The 25,790-nt window shown below is 42.7% G+C and overlaps 1 protein-coding gene across 1 annotated transcript in view; it reads left to right on the top strand.

The window, feature by feature from the left end:
• The window catches only part of Svep1 (sushi, von Willebrand factor type A, EGF and pentraxin domain containing 1), a 177,861-nt gene that overhangs the window by 51,523 nt on the left and 100,548 nt on the right, over positions 1 to 25,790 (top strand). Inside the window, exons 4-8 of the mRNA XM_052717725.1 lie at positions 7,622 to 7,780; positions 8,724 to 8,903; positions 16,046 to 16,225; positions 19,265 to 19,459; positions 21,883 to 22,001. Of these exons, the coding sequence (XP_052573685.1) occupies positions 7,622 to 7,780; positions 8,724 to 8,903; positions 16,046 to 16,225; positions 19,265 to 19,459; positions 21,883 to 22,001 (833 nt within the window). The remainder of the gene's footprint in view (positions 1 to 7,621; positions 7,781 to 8,723; positions 8,904 to 16,045; positions 16,226 to 19,264; positions 19,460 to 21,882; positions 22,002 to 25,790) is intronic.

Below are 25,790 nucleotides of genomic sequence, written 5' to 3' on the forward strand. Positions count from 1 at the left end.
ACAGCTTTCTAATTAGTTACATAACTTAGGATCAGAAATATCCAAGCCCTCAGTAATTTGGGGAATTTTCCTTTCTTCCACACCCTATTTTAGTGGGTGAAATGGGAGAAAGATAACGATATAGAGAAATCTCATGTGTTGAAAGCATTGCAGTTGCCAAAGTAAAGTACTTGCAACTTTATTTATGCAAATGTCATTTGGAAGACATGTCAGATGGTTTAATATGGAAGTCTAAAGAAAAAGAAAACCATTACATAATGACTTACTTCAAGAGCGGCAGACCAGACCACACAGGCAGGCTCATTCATTCCATCTCATGGAAACCACGAAGAAAGTCCTTTAAATCTGTTCATTGACTCCTTCAATTGTTTGTGGATTACTTTTTAGGTCTTCTGGTGGATAAGACTGTTGCCCAGTACTTGCTAAGATAGCTTACTTTGAAATGAGGCTGGAATTGCTAGTAACAAGTCAGAATAGGTATCACGACCAAGAATTATGAGTTACACTGTGTGCACTCATGCATATACACTGTATTCACACATACTCAAGTTCACATGTGTGAGTGTGGACAGGTATGTGTCCCAGTGCACATGATGAGATCAGTGAACAATCTTGGGCCTTGTTCCTACCCTTACACCTCACTTACAACAGGGATGTTTTGTTGGACGACCCTGGCCCAAGTTCAACTACAAGCTCTGTCTCTGCCTCCCATTTCACAGTCACAACAATGAACTACTGACAATTTTTAAAACTATTGATACCCAGGGAAAGAGCTCAGTAGGTAAGGTGCCTGCCTTGCAAGCATGAGGTCCTGAATTCAATCCCCAGAACCCATGAAAAATGCTAGGCATGTTGGTACACACTTATAATCCCAGCACTGGGGAAAAAGAGAAAGGGGGATCCCTGGGGCTCACAGGACAGATGGTCTACCTTCACTGGTGAGCACCATGCCAGGGAGAGACCCTATCTCAAATGAGATTGATGGAATTACTCAGGATGACACCCAAAGTTGTCCACTGGCTCATACATGATCTCTCTCTCTCTCTCTCTCTCTCTCTCTCTCTCTCTCTCTCTCTCTCTCTCTCTCTCTCTCTCTCACACACACACACACACACACACATACACACACACTTAAAAAAAAACTATTGTCAGGTGTGGTGGTGCATCCTCTAATCCCAACATTTGGAAGGGGGAGGCAGGTGGATCTCTGTGAGTTTGAGACCAGCCTGGGCTATGTAGTTAGTTGCAGGCCAGCCAAGGCTGTAAAATTAAATAAAAAAAATCAGGTAACAGAAATAGTAAATACCCAGTTTTAAAAAAAAAAAAAGGAGTGCAAGAAGCCACTTACCTGTAACCCTGGTAATATGGATATACAATAGTTCACCTCTAATGGCTCATGAGTTTAAAAAAAAAGGCTAATGTTTTTGAGCTGGAAAGGTAAGTGTGTGTGTGTTTCTATCTGTCTGTTTGCCTTCCTGCCTGCAAGCCTGCCTGCCTGTCTGTCCCTCTGTCTGTCTGTCTTTCTATCTATTCAATTCTTAATATATGACAATTTCCATACCAAGGCATCCTTTGAGGGCTTGGGTTGGTTTGTTTGACAGTTTCAGTAATACATCACTCTCCTAGCAAGATTGAACAGGTGCTTCCTATCGCAAGTGGGGTAGCCTGCAGTTAAGGCACCATTTGCTGTTAAGGCACCCCACAGTGTTCAAATTCACAATTTTGTTTAAATACTCTGGACTCTAGCCAAATGAACTGACCAACCCAGGGAGAGTGGCAGGACACTTACACATTCCACACAAGCACTGATGTGTGAGACTTCAGGGTCACTTAATTCACTGACACAATCGTAATGGATCAGAGTCACCGAATGGAAATGGAGCCCCTCTGTGTACAATTAGATCTTGTTCTTGTGAAAGCATCGGCTCATCGCCGGAGAAGGTGGTTCTTTCCGACAGCAATGAAGTCTGTGCTCAAAATCCTGCACAGCTTCCTGCAGGAACAGACTCTGTGTTCAGATCAAATGTGTAAGGTTGGGAAGATATGCGATGTTATTTTAACGTCACATTTGATGCCTGTCCTCGGTAGAACAGAGTGAAGGCTTCTGCATGGCACAACTCCACGGGCTGCCATTGCATTCTGCCTGGCTTCCTACACCACCAGATGCATCTCATGCAATCTCTCAGAAACTACACTCCTTAAAATTATTCACTAGCCTTTAGAGATGAGTCATGCAAGGATCGAGGCTTCCAATATCCATCATGATTTTAAAAGTTAATCTTAGAGCATGCGTAAAGAAGAACTTGATAGAGTGGCAGTCCGTGTATGTTGTGTGCTACATAGACACATAATACACCCTGGATAGTGTATGTCGATATTTAATGGGCCTGCCATTAGAGAGCACAGAGGCCTTTCTTTTTACAGATTCCAGAATAGTTGATGTATGAATCTACTTCAGTCAAAGGAATTCACTGTCAGCTGAAGAAAGATCTGATGTTTGTACATGAGAACAAGACTCACACTTCAGTAATAGTAGCTACTAACCACCAACATGTTTCTGAAAAGAGAAAGTGTTTATTTTAACAACAACAATGAGAGAAGTTAAGAAATAATATTTTGTTTACTTCCAGGAGCATTGCGTTTTAAACAGAAAACAAAACAAAACCATATACCTCTAGCAAGCCTTGAAAAACTTGCTCAAACCACAGATTTATTTCATCTTTTCATCTTTGCTTAGTTTGGGATGAGGATGTGTTTCTCCCTTGAAAGTCCAGGAAGCTAATTACACCTCTCCCCCTAGGATTGTGTAATGCCTCTAAATAGTTCTCTGAAGTCTGTTTCCCATCATCGCTGTGAATGTCACAATGTGTTTCCAAATGTGCTTTTAGATATTTTTATCCCAAGCACTATTCTCCAATATTGTAAACCCTTGTATTCAAGGAGGTTTGGCAAATACTAATGTAGGGTTAGTTTCTTCTCTAGTTATATTATTTTTTAATGTCAAATATCAAATCTGCATCCAGAATCTGACTGCCCTTTGTGAAGACTTCTTCAGATTGCTTTTTCCTATTCTATTTATGGAATCTTCACATACTACTTTTGGAAAGACCTTAGACATCGATAGCTTTAACTTCCTGACGTTACAGAAATAGAAAATGAAAAATCATATTCCAGCACCCCGTAGCTTGTGAATGGAAAAGGCGAGATTGTGGGTCGATTGTCTTGCCTCCAAGTCTAACATCTTTTCATTTCAGCCCATTGTTGCCCTTCATATTTTAGTGTGGTCTCCACCTAGGCCCACCCTCTGGCGGATGCTGTTTTCTCTTGCCCTCCTCTGATTGGATGACTGCTGACGGAGTCAGTGGGATAGACAGCTGTGGGATCCAGTGAACTGGAGAAGTCTGTGGACTTACCAAAGTGTGCTGCCCTCTTGAAGAAAGAGACAACTAAGTTGTTACACATGCTGGAAGCAGAGTGCAGGGGATGGTGATGTGTTGTGGGACTCCGAAGAGAAGGGGCACAATTGTCGAAAGAGCTGGGGAGACTGAAGAATAAGTGAGAGTCATAGAGGATGCCGGAAGTCCGCTTAGAGAAAGGGAAACCTTGCAAAGACAAGCTAAGTAGAGGACAAGAAAGGGAAAGAAATGGAGATGGTGGGGGAGGCAAATTCACCACGTGCTGAAGTATCTGTTGATTACAACACACTCATGAGACGAGAAGAACACCCCCCCCCCCCACGTACAGGGTTGGGAAATGATGAGCCGGGGAGCTGATTCAAAATTTACTGAATGGTGGATGGAGAAATGGCTCCGTCACGAAAAGTACTGGCTGCTCTTCCCGAGGATCTGGGTTTGATTCCCAGAACCTAAATGTCAGCTCACAGCTATCTGTCACTCCAGTTCTGGAGCATCCAATGCCCTCTTCTAGACTCCAGGAGCCCCAGGTATACACACAGTGTGCATACGTGCATAGGCAAAACACCTACATATAAAAATAAAATAAGTTTTAAGATATTTAGAAAACATTAATTAATATTTGACTCCTTTATTTGAAGAAGAGAGAGAGAGAGAGAGAGAGAGGGAGGGAGGGAGGGAGGGAGGGAGGGAGGGAGGGAGGGAGGGAGGGAGGGAGGGGAGAATATTTGTGTAGATACTCGTGTGTACATGAAGGGCATATGGAATGCCAGTGGAGGCCAGAGGTTGGTGTCTGGTGCCCTCCTTTACTGTTTGCTCTCAACATTTTTTGTCTTTGAACTTGGAGCTCCCTGATTCAGCTAGCCTGGCTGACCAGCAAACTCCAGTGACCTGCCTGTCTCCACACACCCTAGCATGGGGATTACAGATGTGTACTTCCGTGTTTGGATATTTTGTACCCAGATGATTAACAGTGTGAACGCTGGTCCTCAGGCCCACACAGGAGGCACTTTACTGAGGCCCCATCTCCCCGGCTTGGGAATTATACTTCTATGGCTACTGCCTGATGGGTTGGATGTGTCTTAAGAACTTAACAAAGCCTTTCTCTGTGAACATTTGCATCGTCATCAATGCTGTACAATAATCAACAGTGTCTAGTGTACATTCTTGGTTCTATTTCGTTGGAACACCTTTAGAAACAAACTCCTTAAAGAGAACGCACCCTGTGAGACTTACAGTGAATTCCCTCAGTTTACCCTATAGAAACATTACACATTTTTCATGGCTCAGGAGAAAGCCCTTTCCTCACACACCCGTCCACAGGAGGTGCTAACATCATTTGAGATGTTGCCAAGTTAAAAGGTAGCCATTCATTTTCACTTCATTCTAAGCAATAAACCGTTTGCCCTGTGATTGTCGGCAGCACACATTTCTTCCTCAGGAAAAGCTTCCTTCTTCATCACTTTATTGGTGCACTTATCTCTGTCTTGTGTTTTTACCAGTCCCACTCCCATTCTTCTTTCTCCTCCTTTCTCCCCGTCTCTACAGGGACTTGTTATGTAGCCCAGGGTAGCCCCAAACTCGCAATCTTTCTATCTCAGCCTCCTCAGTGCCAGGATTGAAGGTGTATGTCACAGCACCAGGCTGTTCTTCACATGGTTTTATTTCTCCATGAGATGGTAATTTGTTTCCTTCACCAGGACATTCTGAAGATTTTTTACATATGTTTTAACAGCATGCTATTTTCAAACTGTAAGTCTGACATATTTCAGGTTTCTATCTTATCCACAGGGTTAAATTAACTGCCTGTTTGTGATAACCGATCTGTTTGGCTTTGCCTCTGCCTCCTTCATTTATGGACTTTGGTATTTCAGTCTTCCTTGTTATTTCTTCTCTCTTTTTTGGTTCCTATTGTTCAGATTTCTTTGTATTTTTCTCTCTGCTGGCTTGGAAGTCATACATTCTTTCCCCATTCACAGTTACACAAGTCTTTTTATAAACAAATTGGATCCTGCGTTTTCTTTCCATTTCATCATATTGGTATATACGGAATGGATTGCTTTCTTCCTCTTGTCTACCTGTTCCTCTCATCTCTTAAATCTTTCTTCTTTATATTACCCAGAATCATTTTCTCTCTTATCATGTCTTTTTTGAGAAAAGGGAGTTTTACTTGATATTTGTTTCAATTTTCACAATTATTTTAGTGTGATACTAGAATGTTACTACATGTTCCAAAAGTAGTTTCTCATTCTCAAACAGTTAACACTATTTTCCACAATTTTGTGTTCTTGATTTTGATTTCCTTCTTAGCCAATGAAATACATCTTTTTTCCCCCTAAAGTCACGCATATCATCCTTCATTCTTGCCCAGTGTTATGACTATTTGGATTCATAGTATCCTTTTACATAACTATCTTCCTTGTACACAGCTATCTACCTTAATCCACGCTGCTTTTCTTTCCTGACATTTGCTTTTGCACTGGAGAATTGATGGACCTGCCCGATTCTCATCACTGTCTTCTTGATTTTTCTCATAAACTTGTGGTATGTTTCCTTCCTGGTGGGTGTGACTGTTGTTAATTTCGCTTGGATACTGCTGTGTACCTTCCAGTCTCAGCCTTGATATCGTAACAATGACTACGGTTGTGCCTGCTCAGTTCTGCTGTCCTGCATTTCTGTTGCCTGTCAGTTATCCCCAGTGGCAAGATTCATTCTGCAGTTGTAATTTACTGCTCTTGTGTATGACTGCCTTTATCTCCATCTGGCTCTCCTGCAAACGCCGGCTTCCCTTCAAAGGAGCCCTTGCTGTCTTACACTAACCTGAGGTTCCTAATCCTCAACGTTGGGGTGAAGATATGTCTGGTATAATGTGTAATTCAACAGCACTTCACTACTCACAAACAAAATGCTTTGAAGTAATAGTCCCTTCCCTTATGCCCAACTGTTTTTCATAGGCCAAGAGCGGTATTAGTATTTTTCAATGTCTCCCTCATTTTTAAAGTTTTAAGTGGATTCAGAGCTAGAATTTTCTAGCCTGTGCCACGGGAGTTAGATGGTCTTTTTTTAATGATGAATTTTAGAGCCGTGGTTGTTTTCCTAATAGCTGCTTTATATTATGATTCTTACTTTTGATGTGATTACTTCATGCTTTGGGCTTGGAAATACATGCTCCTTGGTTGTGGTTTTTCTCAATAATCAAACCCACCTCGTGGCTGTGCTTCATTTAATTGCTCAGCTGAGTGCCGCCAAGTCCCCTTTGTTATCGAATGTCTATTCTCGAGCTGTTTCACAGATGGGCAGCCCCAAAGGGCTGAAGCTACAAATTCAAAGTCACACACTGTCAGTACAGAGGGGTGACCGAAGCATGGTCAATTAGACTCCGCTTTTCATCTTCTCTCCCTGTGAGCCTGAAGAAGCGGGCTCTCTCATTACTTTTTCTTCAAAAGACCTTTTCCCATCAGTTGCGTTTTTCACTGTAGCCCTTCACTTTCTCTTCACCTCTTGTCAAGTGCTTCCCACAGAAACGACGACCCAGTGCTTTTGCACATCCACATCGAGGGGGCATGGGGGCCTTGAGGTGGCGGTGGAGTGACAGCACGGAATGGGGGAGATGAAATACAGATTTCCTGGGTGCTATGATTTGCTTAATCTACTGAGTGTCATTGAGTCCTTGGAGTCCCTTAACATACACTGCTATATTGAGTTTTTTCAAAAAATCAACCCAGGCATGGCAATAATGTCATATTTTATGACAGAAACTAGCTGTAGGCCAGAGAAGCTTTCATACCCTGCACATAACAAACAAAATATGTCATCCTTTAGGGGGTTTTGCAGCTGCTTTTGGAGCTGAAGAGATGGTTCAGTGGTTAAGAGCATTAGCTGTTCTTCCAAAGGACCTGAGTTTGATTCCCAGCACCCACATGGCAACCAACAGCTATCTATAACTCCAGATCCAGAGGATCTGATGCCCTCTTCTGGCCTCTGTGGATACTACATACACATGGTGCACATACAAATTTACAGGCAAACACACACATATAAAATAAAAATACAATAAATCTTTTTTAAAATTTTCTTTTTTGCTTGAATTATATAATAATTATTTCTATGTAGAATGATTATCTCCACCCCATTGTTTTCAACATTTTTCTAAGTTTCTATGGACATTACACATAAATGGACTTCTCTGGCTGCTTGTCTGCCCACAGCTTGCCCATCTGGGACATATAAGCCTGAAGCTTCTCCAGGAGGAATCAGCACGTGCATCCCATGTCCCGATGAAAACCACACCTCTCCACCCGGAAGCACATCCCCTGAAGACTGTGTGTGCAGAGAGGGGTACCGCACATTTGGTCAGACCTGTCAGGGTAAGCCACCCACTGCGAACAAACAGGAAATGCAAAGCTGACCTTGAACTCTGTGGAGCAGAGTGGTGGTTGCACCAGACTCATTTAGGATGGTCTCTAGCATCCTGTCTTTGGTCACACTGCGGTGGGGGTGGGGGTGGGTCATTTGCTTGTATTACATAGCATTTATTAGCACTCACGTAGGCATCCTGCTCTGGAGAAAGGATCCGAGATCATAGGAGTAATGTGATTGCAGAAAGCACGGATTAGTTCTTAGAAATGAAGAATGCTACAACTTCAGCAGTGAATTTGAACAGCAAATAAGCAAATAACCTGGTAGTGCTCAAATTCACTTTTTAAAAAGAGTTTGTTTCGTAAATATTTTTCCATCATGTCAAAAGTAGAAAATATTAACATAGTATGTAATGCATGATAAAAGCTGTATCTTTTTCCTGAGTACTGGGATTAAAGATGTGTGCTACTACACTTGGCTTTTTATTTCTTCATTATTTTATTCTACCTTGATTAAGAGATAAAATATCTAATGATCTATGAAAGTCAAGAACTAGGGACATAGCTTGGTGGTAGAGCATATGCTTAGCACACATGAGGTCCTGGGGTCCAGCCCCAAAGCTGGGGGAGAAAGCCTAGGAAAGCTTACATTTGTCTATACCAGTATCAAAATAAAGCCCTTTGAAGTCTGAAGTGTTCAGCCTATGTTACATTTTAATTGGTAATAAATACCTACGGGGAGTCATATGTAGGGATTCTTCTTCCAAACACACTTAGAAATCAGATGGGTCAAATGGGAGCACTGTGGGGAATTAAGATCTGTAAATATGGATGTATATATGGAGACAGACAGACAGACCAATAGACACATGGCATGCCTTGTTAAATATACTGAAACACTACAGTTCCATAGACAAAATCTGACTGTGCTCTTTGCTTTTCTCTCTGTTAGTTGTCCACTGCCCTGCTCTGAAGCCTCCTGAAAATGGCTTTTTCATACAAAACACTTGCAGAAACCACTTCAATGCAGCCTGTGGGGTCCGATGTCGCCCTGGATTTGACCTCGTGGGAAGCAGCATTCATTTGTGTCAGCCCAATGGTTTGTGGTCTGGGACAGAGAGCTTCTGCAGAGGTACGCAGTCTGGCCAGGTCATGTCGTTTCTTGGTTGTCTTGCCCGACTTTCACAATTTAGAGTCTAAGGGGCCAGTCAGTTATTTGCTTATATGCCTAAGGAAGTGAAAATTGGACGAAGGTTGAGAACTGCTAAGTTTGACTGACCTCATCATTGCAAACTATGCCATTCATATTCCTCTGATAAACAAGCTCTGATAAACAAGCAGGTGTCTCTTGAGCAGTGGTTCTCAACCCTCCTAATGCCATGACCCCTTAATACAGTTCCTCGTGTTGTAGTGACCCCCCAAAGTATAAAATTATTTTCATTGCTACTTCATAACTATAATTTTGCTACTGTTATGAATTGTAATGTAAATGTAAATATCTGATATGCAGGATATCTGATTAGTGACTCCAAAGGGGTCGTGACCTACAGGTTGAGAACTGCTGGTCTAGAGGTAAACAGGTTACTCCAACTTCAGTAGTCAAGGTGGGGTAACAAGAACATCAGGACTGGTGCCAAGTTTGGGGATTGTCAGAGTGAGGGCTAAATTCCTACCACAAGACAGGGCTTGAGTCATGCCATAATCCTTCAGTGGGAGCTCCTCAACTCAAATGTCTCTAGCTTTAGAAAGTGGAGAATTTATTATGGTGAGATTCCAAGGAGGCAAATCAAGTCAGTGAGAAAGAGAATGGGAACAGCAGTTGGGGTCAAGGCTTCCACCAAAGGCAGAGCAGTGTGTCAGATCACCCCATTTGGCCATCTCCATTACCTGAGTTCCTAGTTCTTACGACGGCATAGCCCTGATCTCCAGAGGCTTCACAAGGCGGGCAGGAGGAGGTTTTCCAAGGAAAGAGAAGAGCAAATCAAGGACTTGAGGACCTCCCTCCAACTGCCTGGCCCCCAAAGCTACTCTGTCTAGAGTACTAGAGTTGGGACATAGGTATATGTTAAAAGTAGTAATTGATTTTTCTGGAGTTCAGACTTACTTGGACATCTTGGTGGATTGATTTGTTACTGAAACTTACTCTGTTCATTGTCAACACCCTTTGCTGAGGACTTGACTTCAAGACTTTATAATTTCACCCAGATCACTGGGTAAAGGGTGTTGTCTCCGGGGAACCTCAGTGCTTCTATACCCATAGGGGATGCTCACTGACTTGCATTCCAAAAGCATTTGAACGTTCCACAGACATCCATTGTCTATGTTTATTAGCCACTAAAACTGAACCCAGTAGTAAATAGAAGATGATGCCAATCCGGTCTTATTCATGTAGCCTGCCAGAAGTCAAGGACAAACTATGGCCAGCGAATTGGCGGACAAAAATGGCCGACAAGGAAGCATAAAAAGTTGAACAGTGGAGCCTCCAAGGCAATGGCAGCAATCAAGGAAGACTAGGATTCCAAAGAATTGAGGGGAACTCTAAGAGTAATAAGAATCCTTAGAGCAAGAAGGGGGAAATTACAACTATTTGCACCATAAACACATACTTCAGAGCCAAATTAATTAACTGGAAAATGTAACCTGAGAAAGCCCCTTGAAAGTAGAGGGTGATTTCAAAGATAACAGAATTCTGAAGAACATGAATTGACAGAAGAGCAGACACTAGACGTGTCCTCTCTTGTTAGGAATTCAGAGAGTGACTGGAATTGTGGAGTAATGGTAACAGAAGGTCAAAGAATATAACCCCACGGTGAAATCTTGAAAATAAATATGCTTGCCGGGCGGTGGTGGCACACGCCTTTAATCCCAGCACTTGTGAGGCAGAGTGAGGCGGATCTCTGTGAGTTCGAGGCCAGCCTGGGCTACCAAGTGAGTTCCAGGAAAGGCGCAAAGCTACACAGAGAAACCCTGTCTCGAAAAAAAAAAAAGAAAAAAGAAAATAAATATGCTCAACCAAAGCCTTTAAATCTAGTTTAGCATCAGTTAGTGAATGCCAGAAGAAAACATTAAAAACAGATCGATGTCTGGAAATAATCTTAGTGACATTTCTGAACACCCCAGAAAAACGCAAAACAGCATTGGCTTCCTAGTTACAAAAAGCATTACCTCCAAGAGGCTCTGACGAGCCTGAGGCTGTTTACTGGGCATTCGAAATGTCTGGATTCTGAGAGAAAAGACTTAGACTATTGACTTCCAGTCTCAAGCCACTGTTGATGTGTGAAGGCAAAGGATGGACACTTTCCGTCAAGCAGTAAAACCCACACATCCTTACTAACATAATTGTTCTGACCACATCTGAAACATTTTCCTTGAAATCACCAAATGAGGTCACCAGTTCTGTGTGCAATCTCTACTCATTCCTCCAAATAGTGGACAGTGAAGAAGATGGACATTTTTAACTTTTCTACACCTGACTTTTCAAAGGAGAAAAGTGGAGTGGACAGTCCACTGTCCCTTCAGGGAAAGGTCTTGACTTTGCCTCCCTGCCTTCCGTAATCTAAACCCAAACTTTCTGTCCTACACTAAACAGCTGTCGATGTCCATAGTGCCTCTCTGAAAGCTGTTCCTCTGCAGGCCTTGTATTATGCCTTTGATCTTCATCCGCATAAGCCCTCATCTCTTGTCATGCTCTTCAGTCTGAGAGGCGTGGGCCTGGACTGTTTACTGCAGTCTTCCAGCCAGCCCTGATGCTCTGACAGGGCCACTCAGGGAAGCATGTGTGTTGTTGGGTTAGGAACTTGTTTTGGAGGTCAAACCCTACACAATTTTGGAAGGAAACTGAAAACAGAAAGCCCAGAAGAGCACCAGAGAGTCCCTCATGAGTCAATCTAGGCCTGTAGAGCTTTCAAAGTGGAAACCACCGGACACTCTCAGACACATGCTGGGGAGTCTAAGAGCCTTCTCCTCTGTGTAGCTATGCCCCTGTGGCTCCACAGCTGGAAGTGAACGTGGGCCACCATTGGTCACCAGGATTATCAGTGAGGATGTGGAGGCGAGTAGGGACACATTGGAAGGCACTGGGTCTACCTGCATTTGTCCGTCACTGAATCCGACTGCAGTGACCCCTGCCACACTTCTGCCTCCCAAAGCAAATGTAGGCTTCTCTTCTGAGCAAGCCTGACTTGAGACCACCATGGGGATTCTGGCCAACATATTTCTTTGTTGACCAACCTGTTACAATACAGGCTACCACAGCCATCCACATTGTTGATTAGCTGCTTGACTGTTAATACAGCACTGTTAATATAGACTTAATATAGAATATTTTTTCCTCCCCAATGTTCTGAGTTATAACTCTGGCAAATGAAATTTCAATTTGACAGAGATGCATATTGATAAACATATAAGCAGAGACCTGAATGGATCTCCTTTATGTGCTTCAGTTGCTATTCTAATATAGGCATAATAACATTAATTACAAGAGGGAAGACTTGGCAAGACTATGGATTGTAGGAGGCTTTTTTGTAGGGGTCACCAACCAGCTCCCAATTCATGACATGGAGACTTAATATTAGTTATGAATGCTTATCTTATGCTCATTTCTTGATAGTTCTTATAACTTCACGTTTCTCTTCATCTACATTTTGCCTTGGGGCTTTTAACCTTTTCTCTCTGTATGTCCTACTTTTCCTGCTTCTTCCATGTTTGGCTGCCTGGCAGCTGCCTGTCTATCTAGAACAAGGGGAAGCTCCCTCTTTTTCTCCCTCATTCTCACCTCCTTTTTCTCTCTCAAGCCTAGGTTCCTCCTTCTACTTATCTCTCTGCCTGGCAGTCCGATACATCCCTCCCCTCCCTACCTATTGACTGTTCAGGTTTATTAGACCAATCAGATGCCTTGGGCAAGCAAGATGAAACAAATACAACATATCTTTACATAATTAAATAAATGCAGCACAAACAATTGTGATACATCTTTACATCATTAACAAAGGCAGCAGAAACAAACGTAACACACCTTTACATAGTTAAAGTAAATATTCTGAGTCTTTGCCCAGTAAAATAATATTCCACAACAATGGATTGTCCTAAAATCCCACAGCTTCACCACCAAAGCCACTACCTAGCTCACCTTTAAGTACAGTTGTCCTGAATGAAGACCGGGTCCTTTCTTTCCCATATTATCAATGCCTTCTGGATTTACTTGATATCCAGTACAACAAAACATATACTTTGTCATCAACTCTAAAACGTATTTTTTCTTATTTTTGTGTCTGTAAAATTGGACTGCCCCTTAGAACCAGCAGCAGTAAACAGCTTCATGGGCACGAGTGTGGCTTTAGTAGTGACTCATAAACAAAGGTGTATATGGGACTCTGAGATGCTTCCATTGGGCAAGGCTGCTTCTGTTTCTGGGGGATAGTATGGAGAAGTAGTTTACAGGTATAGCTTAAAGGACAGAGAATACTTTTAATTGTATCATAGTTTTAATAAAAATCTAAGATTGAGTCAGGAAAGAATGACTAGTGGAAATTAGATCCTATGTTCCTTGTATTTTACATGTTTTATGCTATACTGTCAATATTATGTCGTGTTGAATGATGATTGACAGGCTTCATTCTTCTTTCTCTTAGTGGAGCACTTATTCCCCTTCATAAAGCACTTACAGCCATTTCTAATTGTCTTTGAATTATATGCTTCATTCTAAACCACTGAGGGAGTCTTGAGTGATGCCTCAATAACAACTAACTAAAGCACAGTAAATGAACTCCTGGGATACTAGTGTTTCTCCTGAGAAACAGTTTCAACAGCAAGATGCCTGCATTTAGCATCCGATGTGCTCTATTTCCAGTAATAGACAGAATCACAATTTGGAGATTGACAAGAAACATATATCTGAAAAAAATCCAATTCATGTTTAAGATGAAACCCACAGTCCATTTGTAGGTCTGTCATCATCTATATATAGATTGTTCTCTTTTGCAGGACTGAGTTCCTGCCTATATTTTTTAGTTTTACTCATTTTTTTCTAAATTATTAGCTGTTGTATAATCTATCAATAACAATTGTATACATTATGGAGTAGAATAATTCAATGCATGTATACAATGTGACATGGTCAAATTAGGGTAAGTTGCTGTTTTCTTCATTGACCATATTTGGAATTCTTTGAGACAAATATAAGTTGAGAAACAAAATAATTGTAAGTTTAATCTGTAATTAAATGTGTACCTATGAAGAATGGTGGTCAATACTCATTCTTGAATGAAGTGCATAAAATGTTTAAGAAATGGCTGTGTTTGCTTTGTTTTCCATGTGGAGCAATGAATGTTTATTAAAGCCAACATTTGAGAAGCAATACAGTTTGCATCTGCGACACCAACTCTAATGTGCTATGAGTACCCTTGAGAGATGTTACAGATCCATTCATCTTAGCTCTGGAAAGCTCTGATTTGTTTTTTGAGATTTTTTTTTTTTTTAGCTGAAGCAAAAAGTAGTTGTCTGATATTATTTTCCATTTTATATATCTAAATCATAGGAATTTATCTCACTTATCTTTTAAGACAACCCAGCAGTCAACATGACACTGTGCATGATGGACACATTCAATAACAGTCCTATGTGGCAGGCAGAATATTTTGATAAGTATTTTATTAATAGTTGACTCCAGCCCAAATTGTCCCACAGACAGCAGAGGACATGGTTTCATATTTATCCTCTCATTTAATTCTTGAATTTCCTCTATGGAGTAATAAATCTGAAATTTATATTTAATTCACTTAATATTTATGCTCTGCCAACTGATGTAATTTGAATGAGTTCCCACAGAATAAAGTCTGCCAGTAACTTCAGTAGAACGCTCACTTGAGGATTTTGCATGAGCTTTCCTTCCTGTTCTTTTAAAGTTTTCAAAATAAACAAATACACATTCTTGCATAAAAAACTTGCTCGTGCATGAAAGTACACTCGGAGTCCTCACAATATTCTTGATCTCCAAACACTGTGCTGCAGATTCTTTAGGGATCGCTATGCACTCTTCTGGCCTTCAGAGCTCTCCAGTGCTGTCTGCAGTCAAACGGGACTTAGCTCTTCCATAGGGCCTTTTTGTTTGTTTTGTTATTCAGTATCTTTCCCTGGAGAATTGGTACAGGGAACAAATGAATGATGCTTAGAAAGAATTTGACATGTGTACAGCTCCTGGCATCCAAGCTCTAATTACCAATACCTTGGAGTTTAAGGTTTTCCTCTTGTCTAAAAGAAAGACAGTATAGATATTCCAAAGCTGGTGGAGGAACTCCACTGTCACCAGAGACTAGGGTTTCTTTAGTGTTTCTACACTGTCATCTTAAAGCACGGCACTTTTCCTACAGTGCTGGTAAATATGCAACAGTTAGCTGGCGCAATCTCTCACACACCTCTGTCTGGGAAGAGAAGAAGAGGAAAAGGGAAAGACAGAAAAGTGCTCCATTGGTTGGAAAGTCCCACTCAAACTCAGCTGCATCTCATCGGCTCTCATCAACAGCAGTGAAGTTGGGAAACTATGATTGGGCACATTATGATGCTATGTTATGCTGGAAAAATGGCTACTGGGTGGGTGTGGTGGTTTGAATGAAAACGGCCCTCATAGCCTTATAGGGACTGGCACCATTAGGAGGAGTGTTCTTGCCAGAGTAGGTGTGGCCTTGTTGGAGGAAAGGTGTCACTGGGGGTGGGCCTTGAGGTTTCAAATGCTTAAGCCAGACCCGGTGTCACTCTTTTCCTGCTGCCTGCCAATCCAGATGTAGAACTCTCAGGTACTTCTGCAGTACCATGTCTGCCTGCATGCTGCCATGCTTCCTGCCATGATGGTAATAGACTGAACCTCTGAGCCTGTAAACTAGCCCCAGTGAAATGTTTTCCTTTATAAAAGTTGCCATGGTCATGGTGTCTCTTCACGGCAATAAAACCCAAATAAAGTCAGTGGGCAATTCACAGGCTCTGCCGCAGCGGCTGGGAACAAGCTATTTTGTTACATAGCTGTCATTATCTATTCAGAGGTAGACTCCACACACAGTCTAAATTCCCACCCATGGGCTACAGACTGTGGATTGTACTGGTGCAAGTAAAATGTAGGTTTGTAAGGATGCCACATTTCAAAAGAAATGATTGTGTGTTGTTTATCTCTTGACACTTTAAGAAAAGGTAATTGTCTTGTTTATAACACAAAGCCATTATTAAAGTAACAATTTCCACTTCTGTCTGTATTTAGTAAAACGCAATTGTTGACATTTTTTATAGTGAGAACATGCCCTCATCTCCGCCAGCCCAAACATGGCCACATCAGCTGCTCCACTGCGGAAATGTCCTACAACACCGTGTGCTTGGTCACCTGTAATGAAGGATACAGATTAGAAGGAAGTGCTAAGCTCACCTGCCAAGGGAACACCCAGTGGGATGGTACAGAACCCCGGTGTGTGGGTAAGTGGCCGGAAAGTGTGAGGTCTGAGCAGATTATTTGTCCGGGATTCTGCAAGGACCTGGAATTGAACACATGCTCCTGATGCATAGGAATAAACAGGTACATGTGCATACGTGTGGTGCTGTAGAGATGCATTGCCAAGTACATTGTGAAGTCACTGTAATCCTTCCAGCATTTTTTCACCTTTGTCATTTCAAACACATTTTCATCAGAACCATAAGACACTGATATCTAGGGGCTAAGAGCACTTACTGCTCTCCAGGTGATCCTAGTTCAATTCCCAGCACCACATGGAAGCTTACGACAGTCTGTAATTCCAGCTCCAGGGGACCCGAGCCCTCTTCTGGCATCTGCAGGCACCAGACATGCACATGGTGCACACACAAGCATGTGGACACAATGCTCACGTGTATAAAATAATGTCCACCATAGACCCGCAACCACCATGGAGAAACAAAAGAGACCGTTTTATGGAAACTGGGAAAAAAGGAGGATATGCGATCATTCATTATCATTAATAATGAATCACAAGACTAGAGATACTGATATTCAGTCTCATCGTGATTGGTGGACTACTAAAAAGTAAAATTAATCTACCCAAAATACTGAGAGTTCATCTGAGTCATAAGAACAGCAAGTAAGCAGCTTGTATTCATCCTATGAGAACTGGGACAGATGGTGAAAATCACATTCAAATGACTGGTTGAAGTGTGCTCGGGGTGTAGTTCAGTTGGATGCTTACCTAGCATGCAGAGTCCGGGGTTCATCTCCCTGCACCTTGTAAAGATGGACATTGTAGCACACACCTATAATCCCAAAAACTTGGGAAGCAGAGGCAGGAGAATTAGAAGGTCAAGGTCATCCTTGATTATATAGCAAATTCAAGAAATACCTAGGATATTTGAGTCACTGTTTCAAAAGACAAAACAAATAAAAATCCCAAAATAGCTACATGAAATACATAAGAAAAAATTTAAACAAATGAGTGAAACTTGTATTAAACCAACTAGAAGATGCTTCTGAAAAGCAAAAGGGGCATCTTAAGAACAGACATAATTTTATCAAAATGTTGTCTTCTCCAAATATATGTGCATACATAAAATGCAGCCTCATTCCAGAGCCTAAATGGAATTTTTCTTTTGTTCTTCCTTTTTAAATTAGAGAGTGGTTCCAAGGTTTTCCTAGAAGATGGTACAGTCTAAGATAAGCTTGAAAAAGAAGAGCAACAGGAAAAGAGGACAGAAGCTGTAACCAGTGGCCTCTTAGAATCTCTGCTACAATAAATTAATACACACACATGTATTCCTTCACACATGAAGTCCTAGCCTGGATTTACCACTTCTGTCTACAGTCTGCTTAATCTGCCGGCTATTTTTTGTGCTAAAGATAGGATGAAGCGTCAAAGCCCCAGTTGTAACACAGTTGTCCGCAGGGGTAAAGATTTTTCTAAAATATACTCACTTAAAGACAGAACCCCCTGTTGGCAGAAGTGTGGGTGAGCCAGCCCCAATGTTATGAGCATGGAAGAGCTGCCGCCATTACTCATCTGTCATGTGGCAGGATGGGCAGGGAAGAAATGCCCACCCCCATCAATGCCCGAAGCAGGTGGCAGAGCTGGCCCTGAGGTCATAAGAGCGGGAGAGCTGTCCCTGCCCCTTGTCAGAAGCAGCACTCAGGGAAGTGGCCCCTACACCTCACCTAGGCAACACAGTAGAGCTGGCTCTAAAGGTGTAGATGTAGGAGAAACAACCCTGAGGACATGAAAGCCAGAGAACTGGTCCTGCCCCTTGCTCATCACTACAAGGGGTGAACTAGCCAGGGCAATGCTGGAGAGCTCACCCTGGTGGTGAGGACAGGGGAGAGCTGGCGGGCTGACCAACCCTGCAAATAACCAGGCCCAGAATCAGGGCTATGAGTTGGCCCACCCCAACATCCACCCCATCTGTGATCTGTTGGAGAATGGGGGCAGGGGTGGGGTTGTCCTATGGATCCAGGACTGCAGGATCTCTATGACACAAGGAAGCAACAGGATGTCCAGGAAGGATCCCGGTGAGGGCCCAGTGTCGATGGTGGATGGTGTAGCAGAGACCAGGGGCCTTGAACCTTGAACCTTGAACCAGACTCTTTGTGATGAACACCTGCATGTAAAAATGTATGGATAAAGGGGTTTACTGAGGGACTCACTGTGTCACACTGCAGCTTCCATGATGAGATTTTCCCTTTCTTCCTTTTTTTCCCTTTTTTCTCTTCAATTTTATTTTGTTTTTTTTTTGGGGGGGGTGGAGGGGGTGGGATGGGGAGGCATGATGTAAAAGACACAAAGAATAAATAAAAAAGAAAGTTTTAAAAAAGACAGAACCCGGGCTGGAGAGATGGCTCAGCCATTAAAGGCTAGGCTCACAACCAAAAAAGACAGAACCCAAAAGCTGATAAAATAAAATCAGTTGCTGAATACATCACTGAATCCATGAAAGCTGGAGTCCAATTTATACTTCAACTACATAAATATTATCAACAATGAATGAAGTTTCCTGAAGCAGATGATAAAAGTCACAATCAGCAAAATGCCAGAGACTTTCCAGGTTTTGATACAATGGCAAAATAACAGAAGAGGGTCTGGGGATACAGCTCAGCTGGTAGAATGCTTGCCTACCCTGTAGGAAATCTGGGGTTTGATCCCACATAAGACCAGGTGGTTGCAGTTCATGCCTTCTATCCCAATGCTTAGGAGGTGAAAACAGGAAGATGAGAAGTTCAAGGTCATTCTTGACTGCATGGCAAATTTGAGGCCAGCCTGGACTACGTGAAGCCCTGTCTCAAAAAGAAAGCAAAACACAAACAAATTAAATAAGAGATAACCAAAGAGATAGCTCTACACTTTTTATAATACATTGTACATGCAGTATCACACACCATCATTTAGGGGTGGGGCTTGTCAGTCTAAGGTAGCACAGTTACATTTGAGGGTGAGGTAAAGGGACTCTGTCCTTTCTGTTTTGTAGGGGTGCAAATAACGTGCTGTCATTTCTCTGAAACAGAACGTCATTGTGCCACCTTCCAGAAGCCCAAGGGTGTCCTCATATCTCCACCTAGCTGTGGCAAGCAGCCAGCCAAGCCTGGGATGATCTGCCAGCTAAGCTGCCGCCAGGGATACGTTTTATCTGGGGTCAGAGAAATGAGATGTGCCACATCTGGGAAGTGGAGTGCCAAAGTTCAGACAGCTGTGTGCAAAGGTAGGTGCCTGCATGGGGCAGGAGAAAAACCAAATTCCTGGGCAATGGCATGTTAGTGTTGGGTAGGGATGCCCCTCTGGGGGTTAGGCTGCAAGTCCATGAGAAAATGGCAGGTTAAAAACCATGTAAGAACTAGGAAGGTTTCTGGTTCAAAAGTGAATTTGTAAAAATCCAGTTGGGAGAGGACGACAGAGGAAACAGGAAAATGAAGACGGTGTTAGTGCTGAGATCAGCTGAGAGTTTCCGTGGGGAGATGGCAATCTGTGTCTACTGCGTATTCAGCAGACAAGCCGGTACTGGCTTCAAGGAATATGAGCCACACGCGCTTTGAAGATTGCATCTTGTGACATTATCATTTGCCCCACAGCAAGAGCAACCTGTGTTGGAAATGAAAAACAAGAAAGAATCCTAAGAAGTAAAAATAGTGTAGAGATAGAGTCCTCCGAAATATAAATGTGTGTGTGTGTGTGTGTGTGTGTGTGTGTGTGTGTGTGTGTGTTCCAGAAGATAAGGAGAAAGTATAAAAATAAGAACTGGAGTGGATATTGTTGAAATATCACTAATTTGAAGTATCAAACTGAGAATTCCTTTGAAATAAACAAGTAATAAGAAACCTGAACACCCCAACTGGTCAACCCAAAGAGACTGAAGTTGGGAGATGTGAATGAGATCAAGGAACGCTACACCTATGTCATGAAGAGAAGCAGAAGCTGAAGGAAAGGGTGAATTTTCTTTCTTTCTTTTTTCTTTTCTCTTTTTTTTTTTTTTTTTTTTTTTTGGTTTTTTGAGACAGGGTTTCTCTGTGTAGCTTTGCACCTTTCCTGGAACTCACTTGGTAGCCCAGGCTGTCCTTGAACTCACAGAGATCCACCTGGCTCTGCCTCCCGAGTGCTGGGATTAAATGCGTGCACCACCACTGCCCGGCTAAAATTTTTGTTGTTGTTTCTTTTGTTTTTTTGAGACAGGGTTTCTCTATGTAGCTTTGGTGCCTGTCCTGGATCTCACTCTGTAGATCAGGTTGGCCTCAAATTCATAGAGATCTGCCTCTGCCTCCGGAGTGCTGGGATTAAAGGCGTGGCGCCACCCACCGCCCGGCAATGGTGAATTTTCTTTCCATCTTTCCTACCATAGAAAAGTCTCCCTGAAATGTCTGGGTCTTTAGCCTGAAACAGCCCTTGAGCCTTGGGCTAACAAACTTCCTCTGCGGGAAACGTCTAAGTTGCAGAGTGAATGAGGAAAACTTAAATTTCCAGAGAAAGAGAAATTGTACCAAAGAACCTGAGTCTGATTCACGTTACAGAAAGAAAAGCAACCATGCCTCAGGAGATGGGAAGAAGTAAATATAAACAAATTTCAAATCCAGCCAAACTATTACTTAACTATGAATGAAAACTGCAATACCATTTTGTTTTCAGATTATCAGTGTGCAGCTGTGCACTTCATAGGGGAAATATAAATGGAATAGAATTCCAGAGAAGCAATAAAATGAGACACAGTATAGGCAATCTAGATACATCTATCTGGGAAATTAGCAGCCCTCTTTTAACATGGTTTAGAAATAAAAGATGTATTCTAACCCCTAACAAGAGTTTGACTTCAAGTCACTACAGTTTGACTGTATAATGTCAGCAGACTTAACTCAGCATGCAACATTTGTAGTGTGTAAAGCTTTTCCTCTGTAAAAAGAATCATTAGCTTTAATTTGCTGTTTGTTTGATGGTACATTCTAGGACTGCTAATTAATTCTGATTGATAGCCCCATTTTCAAAGTGTAGTTTCTACCCCAGTCAGCTTTCATTTTCTCCCATTTATTTCTCTGTTTCATTAAAAAGAAAAAAATATTGATCAAGTTCCTACTGTATGCCAGGCACTAAATAAAACAGCAGGGTGAGAAATACTTTCTTCCTCCAAATAAAAGGGGGAGAAACTTCTGTTTCACAATGGCATGCCTGGTTTTCTGGTTGGGAAGAGGAGAGGCTCTGAGGACTCTGGGAGTGAGCGTGCCAAGTGCTTCGGGAGAGCCAGGGGCAGCTTTTGAGTAGGACGAAGGGATCTGCAGCTGCTCTTGAGGTATGGGGGAAGAGGGCATTAAGGCAGGCCAAGAAAAGAACCCGGGCAAAGGCCCAAGCACAGGGCCGACTGCGGAGTTCCGTGAGCTAACAGCAATCCCATGTGGAGCGTGAGTTCCCAGCAGCAGAATGTGGATGTAAGCTACATGGCTGGGCCAGTTCAGGAAGGGGTTTCTAAGCCACACAAGATAAACTATGCAAAGTAGTTGTGTGGTCCTAATCAATTAAAAATTGATAAATTGTTAAAAATTATAATGTATTCATATAACCAGATTTTTACCACCTTTTAAAAATAATTTAGAAGTACATGCCAGGGTGTTTAACTGAATTGTGTCTTTTTTTGGGGGGGGTCAGATGTGGAGGCCCCACAAATCAGCTGTCCAAATGACATCGAGGCTAAGACTGGGGAACAGCAAGACTCTGCTAACATCACCTGGCAAATCCCAACAGCTAAGGACAACTCTGGTGAAAAGGTAAGGTTGGCCTAAACACTCCCATCCCTTCTGATCGGATTCTAAGTAAAACCACACATGCGCGCAGTGTGGCAATTTTACTATACCCCAATGACATACCGTACCGTTTCTCTATTTCACTCTAAATATCAGCTCCTCATCTGAGAGAGCAACCAGCATTGAGTTTTTAAATAGAAGCATCAGACAGATAAAAATTGGACAGAAACTTTTCATTTAATGAGTTTGTCATATTGTTCTTTCCACTAAGACCCGTCATTGATAATTCTTCACTCCTTGGGTAGTTCTGAAAAATCTAAGAAAAGAAATGTGGAATCAGCCTTGATTCCTAGTCATGAACGTATTTTTTAAATGATGGACCCCGAAGGATGGCAGATTGGCCAAGCTGAAGGATGGACTGTCAGCATTTTTTAGTGTTCCTAAATCCAGCCTTCCTCAGTATTTTACCCATCTACGTGCTCTCGCTGGCTCCAGATGATCAACCATCAGCTGCTGGGAAGAGCTTCACTGAGGAATTAGCACTGCAGTTTCCTGTTACAGCTACCCTGTGTCCAGATGTGTGCAGATATCGGTCAACGGCGTTTTGCTTTCACAGCTGCATGTAAATATGTGGAAGCTCATCCAGGCGGGATACATTGGGGGTGGGAAGCAAAACAATAGTAATTATTCAGATAATTGTGTTGAATTCATTTACATTCAAAGTAGCTTTTAAAATTCTGATGTAGGACTAAATGTAAGAAGGTGTCCTCAGGCACAACGGGACACCTTTCTATTAAACATACAAATATGCGCCATCTTCACCAATATCAAGGGGTGCACTTTGGAATCTGATGAGACAGTGCAGTAAGTGTAGCACCTGTGTGTATACAGATGCAGAAATCGTGTATCCATTGGTCTCTGAGAAAAGTCAGCACAACCAGCATCAGCAGGAAGCAGGAAGCATGTCTTCCTTTCCCCTGCCCGCTCTCAGGCAGGGTCTCAAAGGCTGTACTAATACGTCACTGTCTTTCGTTCCCCATTGCCAAGAGAGTCAAGAATGTGTTCTTCAGTGTTACTTCCGTTTTTCTCAGTAACATCTCACACACTTGTAGCCAACTCACGCAGTTGAGTATAAATCACTTCCAGTGCCCGACCCTTGACTCCCAACCCAGCCATTGTCACTCTTCCAGATAATTCAACAAAAGCTAACTGCAAGACTATGAAGAATTTCCTGTGACAGCACGCATCCAGGGGTGTGTGGTCCTTTTAGGAAAGTTCTGTATGTAGGAGAGAGTGGATCCAGGGAAGCAGGACGTTGCCCAAAAGCAATGCCTGTCCTGGTTCAGAGAATCCTGTGCTGCCCATAGGCACTGAAGATCAAGTATACTGCCAAGGAATCTGTGGCTTGTTAGGTCAACCCTCATGTTCAGAAATTCAGACTTTGCAGAAAAGCCTCCTGCCTCTACAGGAGGCTCGTCGGCAGTAAGATGGTACAGTGGACATTTAGTCTCAATGTTGTCATCATACAGACTGTGTCTGATGACACCAAAGTGGGGTGAGTACATTTAGCCTGGATGAGTCAGGGTAATCTTCTAATTTGATGATCCTTAATTCAGTCACATCTCCTAAATGCCTTTTGCCATGTAAAGTAACTTCACAAGTTCCAGAGGGGACGTGGATGTCTTCTGGGGACTGTTGGGCCTACCACATGGAGAAGAACGCAAATGTGCCTAAAAGAAGGGAAATAGAAATGGAATGACCCGTTTGTGGAAGGAGAAGTTGGATACACAAGGAAAAGCTGTTGTGTGTGGCTCATGGTCAGAAAATGGTCAGACTCAAAGCATAGCTGGAGAGGTCTGCCAGAGACATAGAGATGCTGGAAGTCTGAGGAGAGAGAGGAGGAGAGCGCCGACCAGAGAAGTACAATAGGATTACTGGACAGTGTACAGGGCTGGTTTGAGACTGGTGATCGTTATAGCAAGATTAACCTGCACAGTTACGTTAATACCTTCAGAGGCAGTAGGATTGGGGGGACAGACACAAGGGGCAGGTGAGGTGGCTTTTCTGCAGCAATATAGAACAGTGAAAAGAGAGAGGCAAGGCAGTTCCAGAAGAACTTACAGTAACAACGCACAACACGACACGAACTCAAGGCAGGTTAAAGATGGAACAAACGAGGCTTCTGTGAGGACCCTTTCTAGACTGTTGCCTTTCTCTTTGGTTAGGACGGTTTTTAAAAGGGAGGTTTATTGGTGGGGGAAAATGATGCTAAATTACAGATACAATGTGATCAAAACTATAATTGTATGACTCACCTTGAACAAACTCAACTGGGACAGACACCAATAGGAAATAACTGTTTTTCCCCAGTCACGGGCTTGGTTATTTGGGATATAAAAACAACTTCTTTCTGTAATTAAAATCCACTTTCAAGGATTAAAAAGAAGAATCTCACTATCTAAATAAGAATTTGAATTTTATATGCACTTCAAAGCTTTATCCTGCTATTGCCCAGAGCTGACCCAAGGGACTGGAACGTCAGCTCTGTAGATGCCTTTTTATTTATTCTCCACCTCCTACCCATGCTTGGGCTTCCCTAGAGCCAGAGTTGGTACAATCAGCAGAATCATGTCCACCCCAACAATGCCATTGTCCTCCAGCACCAGCGATGCTTCATTATATGGCAAAGAGATTCTACAGGCATTGTTAGACAATAGATTTGGAGGTAGGAAGACTCCCTTTTACTGTCTAAGTGAGCCCTGCTTGATTACCACATCCCTTAAGAAAGAAGCACCAGTTCCAGTTCTGAGAGAGATGTTCTGATGGAAGCGGATCTAGAAGATGTGGAGTGAGAAGCGCTCTGTCAGCTTGGCTTTAGAAGCTGGAGGAAGCCTCCATTCTGGAAGTCTATTCTGGAAGCCTCTATGCTAGAAAAGCAAAGAGCCAGATTCAGCTCTGCTGATACCTTGATTTCAACCTTGTATGAGCCATTAGCATCTTGACCCTTGAGACTGTGGTGATAAGTGTGTGCTGTCTGAAGCTGCTGAGTCTGCAGGACTGTGTTTGGCAATAGGCAACAGTTGAGCAAGGAGTGATTGTGAAGACGGGTTCGCTTTCCCATGCTGCTGTCATCTCAATGTCTGAGATGCTCAGAGACATTAGCATGCACTTACTGCCTCTTTTATCCCTTCCATACACAGCTTCTGCAGGAGACCTTGCAGGGGTGCCCTCGCTCTGCCCATACAGTTCCTGAACATGGCACTGTGCTCTCGCAGAAAGTCTTCTGCCCAGTCAACTGCCCAGAACAGCTCAATCAGTGTTCTGTTTCCCTTAGTCTCCATGACTTCACCTTGCCAAAATAGGAGCCAAGGTTAACTCGTGATTAGCATGTGTATCAGTTACTTTTCTATTGCTGATAAAGCACCATGATTTAAAAGCAATTTATGGGGGGAAATAGATTATCTGGGGCTTATAATTACAGAGGGCTGAGAATCCATTATGGTGGGGAGGCATGGCAACATGCTGCAGGTATGGCAGAAGCTGATTGGTCACATCCTCAATCACAAACAGGAAACAGAGAATGACTCAGAAGGAGGGTGAGGCTATGGACTCTCAAAGCCCACCCCACAGTGATGTACTTCCTCCAAAAAGTCTACACCACCTCCCCAAACAGCAGCTGGGGATCAAGTGTTCAAATCCCTGAGCTTATGGGAACATTTTCCTTCTAACCACCACCACATCCTTCCTCCCTCACTACTCACATTTCTCAGCCAAGCCTCCTGGCTGCAACGTTCACCAGAGGAAGAGCAGACA

The sequence above is a fragment of the Peromyscus californicus genome, unplaced genomic scaffold, assembly GCF_007827085.1.
Source record: "Peromyscus californicus insignis strain IS unplaced genomic scaffold, ASM782708v3 Scaffold_5__1_contigs__length_169319896, whole genome shotgun sequence".
Classification (NCBI taxonomy): Eukaryota; Metazoa; Chordata; class Mammalia; order Rodentia; family Cricetidae; genus Peromyscus; species Peromyscus californicus.